At 35.4% G+C, this 14001-nt stretch overlaps 1 protein-coding gene across 9 annotated transcripts in view; it reads right to left on the bottom strand.

Annotated features, from left to right (window-relative positions):
- ANKRD12 (ankyrin repeat domain 12) overlaps window positions 1-14001 on the bottom strand; it is a 67961-nt gene that overhangs the window by 32567 nt on the left and 21393 nt on the right. For 7 of the 9 annotated variants that reach the window (XM_087961523.1, XM_026671918.2, XM_087961520.1 and 4 more), the window contains exons 2-3: window positions 12321-12457; window positions 687-834 (exon numbers count right to left, since the gene is read on the bottom strand). Coding sequence is in view for 5 of the 9 variants with exons in the window: in XM_026671918.2 (XP_026527703.2) it covers window positions 687-834; window positions 12321-12407 (235 nt within the window). In the remaining 4 variants the exon portion in view is untranslated. The remainder of the gene's footprint in view (window positions 1-686; window positions 835-12320; window positions 12458-14001) is intronic. The other 2 variants (XM_087961525.1, XM_087961521.1) reach the window with 1 other exon arrangement.

A 14001-nucleotide genomic window follows, 5' to 3' on the forward strand; every position in this document is an offset into this window, starting at 1 on the left:
TCCAGTCTGTGGCCTTTTGGGAACGGGGCCAGGCAAGTGGCAGGCAAGTGTGAGTGTGTGAACCTCCATTTGTGCAAATGGCAGGAGCACGCACAAAACCATCTCCTCTCCCACCCCTGCCACTGCCAGTCCGCAGAGCAAAAAAGCTTAGGGACAGCTTATTTATACTATGTATAAGCTTGACTCATTTTATATATTAATTAAATCAACAAAGAATCCAGCGTGCTTTAGAAGAGCTTTTTGTATACATATATTCTGAACTTAAATATTGCTATTTTTTCTTAGACACTAACATTGCTGAAACATCAGACAAGCACAAACATATCTTGAAAATTAGATTTACAGTTCACTGAAAATTTTCTGCCAACATATCACTTTCAATTAGCAATTTGGTTCATCATTGATATTTATGCATATCAATTTAGTGAAATACATAACACGTATGGCCACCCAAAATACTGCTGTAAAGTAGATACATAGCAGGTAGAGTTGCTATGAATTGTACAAATTGAAATATTTTAATAGCTTCCTTTATAATTTAAGAAAATCAGTTTTCTGGAGTAATAGCTAACAAATAGGATATTTCACTATTATCTCACTATTAATTTTCATATTATGTAACAAACCAATGTTAAAAAATTATCAAAAGCATGATGAAAATAGAAAATAAAACAAAAAGGCTCTACCTGTATCTGAATTTCGATCTTCATTTCTGGATGGACTAACATTAAACTGAAGTTTACGTTTCATGGAAGATTTTTCTTTCACGTCCTTTCCCACATCACTTCTATCCACTTTTGCAGTTTTGCTATAGGAGGCAATCTTGTCCTTGCTCTAATATAAACAAAAAATTTGTTATAAGTACAATGTTTACATAAGACTGACAATAAACAAAATAAGCACATTCATTGAAGGTTTCAATTCAACCAACCAACAATAGTTTCCCCTGTAAACTATTCTTTAATTTACAACACTCTAGTAAGATTATTAAACTTTATTGTGAAACCTTTGTAAACATAATGCTAAAGAGCCTGCTATCGTCTATTTTATATATAATATTTTTATAGATAGATAAAAACAAAATCATTATTGTGCAAAACTGAGCTAGAATAAATAGAATTATGAAAAAAGAAGCTATTTCAAATTTCCCCATTTCAAGAAAAAAATCTATTACAAATTATAAGTTTTATAAATTTATATACTTTTATTTCATTAAAGTCAAAAGAAAAAAATCAATAGGATATAGTAAATGATTCCTAAAACTACAACTGAATCTTTCAGGTATATCAGATTGTGTGTTCTTATATAGTACACATAATACGCTACAGAGGGCATCTGAGTAACTGAGCATATAATCAAGGGATGCTTTTTTTTTTTTTTTACAAAACATATACACAAAAATAGTATTCTGTGTATATATGCATTTAGAGGGAAAAACAGTGGATTACATTTTATCCTTCTCTCCAGCATCCTGTTTTAGAGTAGCAAAAAGTTAAGTGGACAAGCTGGACTTCCGGTTTGTTCGTCGTCAGAGTCAGAGCGGAATCTGCGATCGTGCGCAGTTTCGCTCAAGTTCACTTGCTGGAGGGTCCTGTTTGGGACCAGAACCACCCTGGAGGGGTGGTGACGAAGAGGGAAATCCGCAACTCCCCTCCCTGACAGGGAAAACCCCTCCCAAAGGCAAGCTGCAGCGGTGGTCCTAAAATGGCCACTGTGAAGACGAAGAACACTGTGCTGGAGCGGAGAAGCAGCAAGCAGAGTGTGAACCAGGCAAACCATGGATTTTGAGGTACCCTGGTATTAAAAAAATAAAGGACTATTTTGGAGGAAAATGTGTGGAAGCAGTGACCAGAAAAAGAGAGAAGGAAATTGGATTTTATAAAATTGGCTTGTATTATTGTATTGGATTAATTTGGAGGAGAAAATTTAAAGGAAAACATTTGAACACAACAAATATTTAAAAATTAAACTGGACAATTATTGGACTATTGTCACTTAAAGGGCATAACTAAATGCTGAAATTGAGTGTGTTTAAAAGAAAAATAATAACTAACGAACTTAATAAAAGTATTATATTTAACAAAGAAAGTTAAAGTTAAGGAAGGAGTGGATTGTGGAAAAGACACAAAAGCACCACCTGATGATACAGGAAAAATTTCAGTGACTCTTTAAAAAAGTGCTTGGTCTTTCTAAGAAATTGAACTTAGGAACTTAAAAGAAAGTAAAAGAAACTCCATTATAGTAAAATAAAAATCCTGGAAAGGGACATCAGAATATAACAAAGGGGAAGATATTTGAAAATATTGTCATAGAACTACCCGGTGACTGTGGGAAACAGCCAATTAGAAGACCTGGAACAAAGACTTAAGGACATTGATTGTTGAAAATAAACTTAAAAGATACTGGGTGGAAATAATATACTGGACTTTGGGATTGAATACATCTATTAAGGAAGAGGAAAGAAAGGGAAAAAAGGAGAAGATATAATGGAGGACTTATTTGATGAAATAAGATTGGACTTGCAAGATATAAGGGAAACGATGAAAATTAAACTTGAAATGTGCAACTACATATTACAGATATTAGAAATGGTGACTCAGCTTGTAGAAGAACAAAGTAAACCAGAGGGGGAGGAGTTTAACAAAAAAGGAGCCAGCTTTGAAGAACAAAGGGAGCAACAATTATTTAAGCAGGGGGAAAAAGGGAGTTAAAATTAAAAATTTGTGGTCTGATGTGATAACAAAAAGGAGAATGGTTCGGAAAATGAAAAAAAGGAGAGGGAAAAAGCAGAATAGGGAACTACAAAAGAATAACTGAAAGGGGGAGATAAACTTAATAATTGGAAGGAGAAATGAAGAGGAATAAGAATGGGGAAAAAGGGAATTAAAAGAAAGGACCAGAACATAAAGAGAAACAGGAAGCAAACAAGGATGAAAAGAAATTACATTGTTAAAAGAACGAGAAATAATGGGTGAAAAAAGGACAGGGAAGGAGATTCCGCAAGGTAATATGTTGTGATATATAAGAATAAGTACTGAAAATAGATAAGTATGTAACTGATATGGGTTTTTTTTTTAGTTTTCTTTTGTCTTTTTCTATTAAAGAATTATCGCTACATTAGACATGGAACTTAATGAAATAAATATGGAATTGGGAATTTATAATAGGAATATTATATATTAATTGATGATTAGTGATGTATAAGAAAAGGAAAAAAGGGGGGAAACGATGAAATAAGAACCATTATGGAAAGATTAATATCACTTGCTATAATTAATTGATTAGATTAATATTTTTGTAATGTATAGATGATTTATAAGGTGATTGAGAAAATGTAATGTGGAATCAGACAAATATGTATATAAGTTACTAAAATTGTTTGTACTTACCTTGATAAAGGGGGAAGTTTTTCTTTATATACCTTTATATATATTTTTTCCTACTAGTTTTCTTTTAATTTTTTTCCTACACCTTTTTTTATATTTTCTTTATCTGCATTAGTTTTTATTTTTGTAGCTGTAAACATTAATAAAAATTATTATAAAAATGTGAGCAGGGGAAGAAATTAGGTAATAGCAGTGCCATGATAGACAGCAAAGAATCCAGAAGTTGTATAGGATGGGATGGAACTTGATTCACCACTCAGCTCAAAATTACAGGGACAACAGACATCCTTAACTAGCTACAGATCAATCTTAAATTTATTATTGTATAAAACATGTAAGAAGTTCTTACCGATAACCCAATACATTGTAGTGCTTCCAATTCAACAATGTTGACCTCAAAATGCAGTTTTTAAATAAGTTAAGCCAATTTCTTCTCATTATTTTCAGTTTATATTTAAGAATAGCCATTACTGAATCTCAGAATTTTTAAAATAAAGGTTATATTAAGTAGGCTTCCTGATTTTTCCTGGAATATTGATCTGATTAAATTCCATCTTTTTTATCTGTAAAGGCACATGCAGGGCTCATAAGGTAAATTATGATGGAATTCTGAATGCTCATTCTCATTTTTTTTGTCTATAAATTAAGCACAACTACTGCTACTTCCTCATAGAGTACTTTAATAACCTAATAAGATTAGCTCAAAATAAATTAATGGTCTGAGAAATTTATCACAATATAAGAATAAAACAGGATAGAAAAACAACTATAAATGCATAGTAGTACCTCTAGCACAGGGGTCTCCAAACTTGGCAACTTTAAGATTTGCGGACTTTAACTCCCAGAATTCCTCAGCTAGTCATGCTGGCTGGGCAATTCTGGGAAATGAAGTCCACAAGTCTTGCCAAGTTTGAAGACCCCTGCTCTAGCAGAAGGCAATGTAAACCACTTACCAATCAGTTGATTCTATTAACTGTATAAATAAGATAAATATTTTAAACTATATTTTAAAAAAAGCCAATCTGAAGAAACAAACATCTTTGTGCCTATTTAAACCAACACATGTGTGACTTCATATTCTAAGCAACATTATTGTTGTATATATGGAATCCCCTAATATTTTGTACTAAAACTTAGGAAAACATGGAATAAAATAATATTCTTCCTATCTAAAATAATATTACCTATTAAATTATTTTATTTAATAATTTCATTTAATTTATGTTATTTCCTTACATTTAAATAATTTATACCTATTCCTCACGTCAGCTTATTTCCAGAACTAGTTCCAAATATTTGTTCTATGAATGGAATGAATTCTTCTCAAGAAAACAATCCTAAAGTTTAAAGTTTGATGGTCAAACTGAGGGACCTGGAGCACAATAACTTCAACTCAGCACAAGCAAGGCTGATTGGCTTTTTGTGTTTGGATCCTTGGTGCTACGGACTTTTCACTCTTAACCTTGGGTGAGGTGGCACTGCCACAAACAGGTCTAGAACATGATCTGGGGGGCTTCCTGCACTTATAGCTTCTGTTCCTAAGAGCAAGTCACAACCATAGGTAGGAGGCCTTTGCACACCTTTCAGTTGTGTAGCAGTTGTGCCTGTTCCTGGACCAGGAAGCTCTGCTCACTGTTACTCATGTTGTAATCTCCAGTGTGAACTGTACACTCTACATGGGTTGCCCTTTAAAAGCATTCTCAAGCTTCAACTGGTGTAGAATGCAACAGCATAGATAGGAAATGGTGCCAGTTATTCAACACATGTAACACCTCTACTCCACAAGAGGCATTGGTTGCCAATATGCTTCAGAATACAATTCAAGGTACAATTCAAGCCACATCATCCAGGATAAGCATTCTTCCTCCTTCCCCTCTTTAATCTCATCATTATGTTCTTAAGTCCATCCATCCCTCTAATCATCACTGGAATTTTAATTTTTTTAAAAATGTCAAATATAAAACAGGAAATTTACACCCCTCTTTTACCAATTATGCTAAATATTTCATAGCTAAATTGCATAAATTGTTTTTCATGGTTTTGTTATAGTTAAATTATTTGGAGTAAGATTGTTGTTGTTTAAAATATTCTTGTAGCATACAGATTAATATATTTCTTTCAATAAATCCCTCAAAGTTCCAAAGTCATTATTATATGAAATAATGGCAAGGAAACCTCATTCACTTATGCAATTTAAAACAGTATTTAAAAGATATGATCATTAATAGGCACATAAATAATACACCATGACACACAGATGAACTAATTGTATATTGCTTGAGACTTATAATAGTGAAACACATCTGGAACGTTGAAGTTGAAAATAGCTAAACTCATACAGATGTTAAGATTTTCTACAGACTAGAAACAACTAGCTATGACATTATGCTGTACCTACATACTGTATTGCAGATTATCCTGACAACACATCACTGCTGAGATTTTGCAGCAGTGAAATGAAAGGAATTCCTCTACTGAGTTTGCATATTATCACAGAAGATACTCATAAATCTAGAATTTAAACTTGTAACACAAAGTACATTTAAGTAACTTGTGTATAAATCTGTTTTAATTGTTAAATCTAATGAAAGATTTGGCTAATTAACTGGTTGCACCTAACTATAATTAGATAAATTCTTCATCTTTCGGCTCTTATCTTTTTTGCCTAACTATATAAAGCTGCATGTATGCCTTATAAATAAATAATTTTCTAAGAACAAAGTCTAAAGGTTCATTTGTTTATTTTTGCTTTAATCTGGATTTAATCTACTATAATTGACAATGCTAATGGAAGGGTTCCTTGAAAGCATAAAATGTTACTAACTATATACCTTTTTCAATAGAAAATGCATTTTGCATACCTACTTCACATTATTAACGGGCAGTCCTCATTTAACAATCATTTGTTGTTGTTATACTCTGCCTGGCAAAAGCTACCCGACCCTGTAACATGGTATGTGCCACTCACCACATCCTCCCCTGCCCCGCACTAGACACTTGGTTCTATCATACTTGTGCTGCACCTTGCAGGCCACACACACACCCTCCACCACTTGGCAACAGCCACCTCCAGTACCACCATGTTCACACTGCACCTTAATTGATTGCTGGCCTGCTTGCAAATGGTCTGGGACTTGCTTAATAACTCCTAATCCTTGTTTAACAATGGCAGTGGGGTATGTCAGGATTGCTGTCGCTAAGCAATGTGGTCATGATATTTTGTGCTTTACGATCACATTGCTTAGTGATGGAAATTCTGGTCCCAATTACTGATGCTTACCAAAGACTATTTGAATTCAGAAGTAAGCCTTCATTGCAATCATACCAATTAAAAATGTCCTCACTGATTCTGACTGAAATTCTATAACATTTGTTTACAGAATAAACACAAATGTATACCTTCTTTCAGTATACATTTATAGATTATTTTATTGTTCAGGATAGCTTATTAACACTATTGTAGTCAGAAATTCAAGCCAAGCCTTCAAAGAAGAGAACACACTATATCTACAAAAGAAAGTTTTTTGCAATTTTGGCACAGTCTTAAAAACCTCAATTAAATTTTCCTTATTTACACTCAGTAGACTCTATAAACATATGTTTTATTACAACAATGTATTAGTCTTTTGAAACAGGCAAACACAGGAATATTAGTATGCAACAATTTACAATAATATTTTAACACATTAATTCAGAAGGTAAAATATATTAATTCTGTGATTATGCTAAATTGTTGTTCGGTATTGTTCCTTGATCACTCTGTTGATCCAAAGAAAGTTCATTTTATTCCAGAAAAAATAGCTGGACTAGTTAGAGAGACTGCTAGGAAGAAAATGATCCAAAGGAGCACAGAAGAGCCTAATGATGTATCACAACACTGATAAATGTAAGATAATATATGTGCATCTTCAATAGGAGAGCCTCTGCTATATATTTAATCTAATACACTAAAGAGATATGCTCCCAGAGAATTATCATTTTTCAGGAACTGAAAACTGATTGCTGTTCAGTTATCTAATTAATGAGAAAAATCTGTACATTAGATACCAAAAACCAAGCACTCCACCACTAAATCATGTGAATATTTTAGCTAGGCACTCTTGTAGTACAATTTTCATTAAGCAGATCTATAACAATACTGTAACAATACAGAGTTAAAACCTTCTTAAGTACCTTTTCATTATTCAGAGCCAAAGTATTCTTATACTAGTCTGAACAAAATCTCAGCCATCAAATGTTTGTTAATGTTTCTCTCAACTCTTGTCTAATCATGATTTTTAGGTCCTGAATAATAGAATACAGTCTTCTACTCCAACCCCTTGCTCAGGTAGGAAACCTATACCATTTCAGATGAATGGTTGTCCACTCTCTTCTTAAAAACTTCTAGTGTTGGAGCATTCACACCTTCTGGAAGCAAGTTGCTCCACTGATTAATTGTTCTGTCAGGAAATTTCTCCTACCGAAGGAGGCAGCTAGGCCCTTGGGGGAGCCATGGATCACTATCCCTGTAGGAAGGAGGAAGAGGTGGAGAAAGAAGAACAGGAAGAGGAAGAGAGGATGCCGTTCTGGGGTTTTCTTTAGGCTGAGTAAGTTTCCACACAAGCCTTCAATTCCAAGTATATTTCTTACCAATGCAAGATTTCTGACTAACAAAATGGATGAATTAAGGCTACAGATTGCAAAGACTAAATTCATCAAGAACTGCTGTGTTTTGCTAATCACAGAAACTTGGCCTCATTCACTCATTCCAGATGCAGCTGTTGAGCTGGAAGACTACATAGCTCACCGGCAGGACAGGAGTAGAGATTGTGGCAAGATCAAAGGGGGAGGTTTAAACCTTTATGTGAACAAAAGCTGGTGTATCAATACAAAGACTGTAGACAGCCACTGCTCCATGGATCTGGAGTATACAACTCTTAAATGTAGACCCATATATCTTCCATGGGAATTCAGTGTGGTTTTGATATATCCCACCTGATGCCAATACTACCATAGCTTTGGGATTCTTGAATAACATTGCTAGTAATCAGCAGAATAAGTATACTTATGCTGTGCATATCATAGCGGGGGACTTTAATCAAGCTGATTTAAAAGAAGTGCTCCCTAAATTCTATCAGCATGTTAAATGTGCTACTAGAGGAGCAAACATATTGGACAAAGTATATACCAACATCAAACATTGCTATGAGGTTATACAATTACCACATTTGGGACAATCAGACCATATGTCACTGCTTTTAGCACCAGCTTACAAATCTCTTAGGAGATGAGCTCTGCCTATAATAAAGATAGTGAAATCTTGGCCAGAAGATGCTTCCCAACAACTTCAGGATTGTTTTGAGAACACAAATTAGGACATCTTTTATCACCCTAGTGCACACTGCAACTGTTCTGTGCTATATCAAACACTGCAGATACTATCACTGTGGATAAACGTATTAGGATCTATCCCAATCAGAAACCCTGGATGACCAAGGAAGTCCAGCACCTCTTGTGTGACAGGACCAAGGCCTTTAGGTCCGGTGATGGGGCAAGATACAGTCTTGCCAGAGCTAATCTGAAGAAAGGTATTTGGAAGGCCAAGACTGATTTTATAAGAGGAAGATTGAGGATAATTTTTATAGCAATAACATGAGGCAGGTGTGGTGAGGGATTCAACAAATTACAAACCATCAACTGATCAATGTCATCCCTGCTGAGGGGGATGCTTCATTGGCAGAGGAACTGAATCATTTCTTTGCTTGCTTTGAAGTGGAGACATCAGAGACAGATAAAACACAACTACCAGCCAATTGTAGCCCCCACCTCATTGTGGAGGAACAGGAGGCGAGGAGCATTCTGAGGGCTGTGGACCCTAGAAAGGTTGCCGGTCCTGACGGTATCTCTGGCCGAGTGCTTAAAGACTGTGCTGATCAGTTGGCTGGAGTCTTTACCAGGATCTTCAATCGGTCTTCATCCCAGTCCACTATTCCATCTTGTTTGAAGGCTTCCACCATAGTTCTGCTATGAAGAAGTTCCCTATCAATAACCTCAATGATTACAGACCAGTGGCACTCACTCCTATCATCATGAAGTGCTTTGAGAAATTGGTCTGCCAGCACATCATTTCTGGTCTTCCGCATACATTTGATAAACACCAGTTTGCATACAGAAAAAATAGATCTACAGAGGACGCTATAGCCATCACTCTTCACACTGGTCTGACTCATCTAGAACAGCGGGAGGGCTATATGAAGATGCTTTTTGTGGATTTTAGTTCTGCGTTTAACACAATTCTTCCACATAGACTAGTGTCTAAACTTCTGGACCTTGGGCTTTCTAATTCAATCTGCCTTTGGATTATGGATTTCCTGTCTGGCTGCTCACAGAGGGTCAGATTAGTTAATCATACCTCTTCGGCCCTTATTATTAACACTGGTACACCACAGTGTTGCGTGTTGAGTCCCTTATTCTATACTCTTTATGTGCATGACTGCATTCCCACTCACGTTAGTAATACTATTGCTAAATTTGCAGATGATACAACAGTGGTGGGACTTATCTCCGGGGGGGATGAGTCTGCCTACCGAGATGAGGTGGACCGGTTGCTTTCATGGTGTGGAGACAACAACTTGGTCCTTAACATCAATAAGACCAAGGAGCTTATAGTGGATTATAGAAGGAACAGATCAGCCCTTACTTATCAATGGAGACTGAGTGGAGCAAGTGGCCAGTTTTAAGTTTCTGGGTGTTACTCTAAAAGAGGACCTGACCTGGGGTGCCCACATTGCAGCCCTGGTCAAAAGAGCCCAGCAGAGATTATACTACCTGAGGCTTGTAAGGAAACAACAACTGAATGAGAAACTGCTGGTGACCTTCTACCACTGCACCACAGAGAGCATTTTAACATAATGCATCTCTGTATGGTTTGCCAATTGCACAGTGGCAGATAAGAAAGCACTCCAGAGGGTTAATGTCATTGCCCAGAAGATTAATGGTTGCCCTCTCCCCTCTTTGGAAGAACTTTATAGCTCCGGCTGCCTTAAGAAAGTTCAAAACATTCTCAAAGATCCATCTCATCCTGGGAAGCCTTTTTTTGAACTATTACCATCTGACAGATGGTACAGAATAATAAAAACAAGGACAAATAGGCTGAAAAACAGCTTCTAACCCAGGCAGTAGCTCTTTTGAATTCTGCTGTATAGTACAGTGTTGGTGTGGTGTCAGGGGTCTCCGGTTCAATGTGTAAAGGGTGAAGGATGTGTGTTTGTGTTTATTTTCATGGTCATGGTCATGATGTGCACTGAAGATGGTGTTTAATTTCGTTGTACGAGATGCAATGACAATAAAGTAAACTAAACTAAACTTAGTTCTAGGCTGCTATTCTCCTTGATTAGTTTCCATCCTTTGCTTCTTGTCTTGCCTTTGGGTGCTTTGGAGAATAGCTCGACTCCCTCTTCTCTGTGGCAACCCTGAGATAGCTAGAGGTTGCCACATCATGTCACCTTTAGTCCTTCTTTTCATTAAACTAGACATACTCAATTCCAGCAACTGTTCTTTATATGTTTTACCCTCCAGTCCTCCAATCATCTTGGTTGCTCTTCTTTGCACTCTTTCTACAGTCTCAACATCTTTTTTACAACATGACAACACTTGGAATACTGGATGCAGTGTTATAATCCGGAATCATGTTGCTCACGTGAAGAGATGTGTAAAATTGAAAGAAATAAAAAACTTTTATATATATATAAAAAAAGTACCAGGTTATGGATACTTTATCAAATGCTTTACTGAAGTCCAAGTAAATTATATCCACAGCATTCCTCTGGTCCACTAATTTGTCAATGAATCACTTTTGTCAAAGAATGCAGTAAGATTTGTCTGGCATGATCTGTTTTTGGCTTGACTTTGTTTGCCTCCAGATAGTTGCTGATTCATTGTTTGATTATCTTTTCCAGAATCTTCCCAGGTATTGAAGTCAGGCTGATAGCTCTGTAGTTTCCTGGATCTATTTTTTTTTTTTTTTAGAATGGGAACTACATCAACTCTTCTCCAGGCCCCTGTAGTTTCCTGGTGCTCCAGGATCTCTGAAAAATATAGTTCAATCGTTCTGAGATCACGTCTGCCAGTTCCTTCAGAATCTTGGAGTATAATCCATTTGGTCCTGGTGATTTGCACTTGTCTAGGGTGGACAGGTGCTCACCTACCATTTTCTTGCCCATTTTAACTTGTATTCCTAATCTGTTTTTATGGTAGTTTTTGATTGGTTCCTGAATGACTATTCCAGAAATTATAGATACAGAAGACCTCCCCTCCATAAACAGGAAATGACTAATTAGCAATGCCTCCTTTCAACAAAATCCCATGGTCTTTGCTGAGAAAGATAAACTTCAAACTGTTTAATTATTTTTCTCTTCTTCTTGTACCTTATGATTATTATTAAGGGTTGCGCCTTATGATTCTTGACTCATGACAAATATATCTTTTCTTTTATGTACACTGAGAGCACTTGCACCAAGACAAATTCCATGTGTGTTTTTATTGGCCAATAAAAAATTCTATTCTATTCCAATATTTCATACTGCATGATGTTTTGCTGAGATAGAACAGGAAGTGATAGTTTTTATAATACAATTTCCCATCTCACCTCATATTACTACTGCTTTAAATCTTAAAATTAATGCTATTAATGCTAATATCATCTTCAGTATGTTAAATGAAACAGAGTTTACCTTCAAGCAATTTCACCAATTATATATGACACACTGAAATGTTTTATAAAAAGAAAAAAAATACAATAAACAATATATCAAAGGAGTAGGATTTTTTTAGCATGTTACTATAGCAATTCCTTTTGGTATCATTAAAATCCATTTATTCAACTATTGTTTTTAATTCACAAAGATTCTGTTTCCATAAATTATCTAAAAGGTAATCTTAAATTTCTTTTTATACCTTTCTTCCAGTTGGTTTCTCCACCATGGTGCTATCGCTGACAGAATTCTGAACTTGAACTGTCTTTGTTGACCCAAACCTGGGCATTTTATAGTTGTTCACTAAATTTATCTTGCATCAATATGCTCATTATGTATCTGCCAAGTAAAAAAAGAAAAAGAAATAACCACCTGAATGTATGAAATTATTCAGCTACACAGATAAGAAATACACTTCAGTCTTTATAGAGTAGAATTGTTTACATGTAGTAGCATAATTAAATTATATTGAGGCTCTTAAAAGCATAAATATACCAGATATCTGGTTCTGTTATCTTTATTCATCTGATAGACATAATGAAATGAAAAACAAATAGTGGAAGCAAAGTAGCTGGCATTCTCTCTGGCAACCCAGACTATCAACTTAGACTCAGTCCATATATTTTTCAGTTGCTTAATAAAAAACATTGGGGTTAAAGTAGCACCAGAAATTATACACACATGTACCACTTACTATGGAGGCTAAATTGTATGATGAACAGTTGAAGCAACTAGGTATGTCTAGCCTATTGCAGAGAAGGATTACAGGGGTACATGGTAACTGTCTTCCAGTACTCGAGGAGCTGTCACAGAGACAAGGGGATGGACATTATCCAAAGCACAAGAGGGCAGGGCAGCAAATAATGGTGAAAGCTTGTTAAAAGAGAGATCTAACCTAGAAGTAAGGAGAAATTTTCTGACAGTGAGAACAATCAATGGGATAGCTTGCCTCCTAGAGTTGTGTGTGCTCCATCATTGGAGGTTTTTTAAAATAAACTGGACAGCCATTTGACCAGAATGGTATAAGGTCTCCTGCCCTGAGCAGGGGGTTGAAGAACTCTGGATCCCTTCCAGCCCTATGATTCTATGTTCTGTATATTTTATATTTGTAAGTATTGGAGAAAGTTTGAAGTTATTCTTTCTATAATTCTGTTAGGTTTTCTTTATTCCTTTGCATCTTCCCTTTCCCTTTTAAAATAATTTTTGCTTGCTTTTTATATTTTATTTTTTGTAGAAGTTTAATAAAGTATATTCGAACAATAGGTTGAACTCTGCTTAAATATAAGTACATATTAAATAAAACACCAAATTTTAAAAGGAGTTACAATATTACATAAATTTGAGAACTCAGTGTATACATAGAAAAGGCTGAGCTAAAGGATTCATAGATTGATTCAAAATTTTAAATTAATATTTTGTACAGCTAAAGATTGAATTATACATTAATATTTATTCTTGGATAAACAATGATCAAATCAATATACAATTTCATATATACATTTATTTTCAAAAGCCATGGAGGGTTAGGCCTATAGTACATATAGAAACTTAAAAAAAATTCCTAGTACACAACTCCATGTTGTGATGCCAGTGAAAATCCCCCCCCCATTTGTTGCTACTTGGCATGGTAATGCTGATAATAATACCAATGACAATATCATTGTCAAGACAAGGAGCAATTTATAAATTGCTTTATAGTAGTTCTTGGGTTACAACCCTAATTGGGACCAGAATTTACATTGCTCAGTGAATATTTAATTAAATGAAATATATGACTATGCTGCTCATCAACTGCTGTCCCATCATTCCCAGTTATCAGGAACGGACCGTATACCTTTCTTATGAACGTCCTTTCCCCCCATCTCTGTCCTTTGGCTGCCCCA

Source organism: Notechis scutatus, chromosome 3 (genome assembly GCF_049901735.1).
Source record: "Notechis scutatus isolate UNSWTSFEM ecotype Mainland chromosome 3, rNotScu1.2, whole genome shotgun sequence".
NCBI lineage: Eukaryota > Metazoa > Chordata > Lepidosauria > Squamata > Elapidae > Notechis > Notechis scutatus.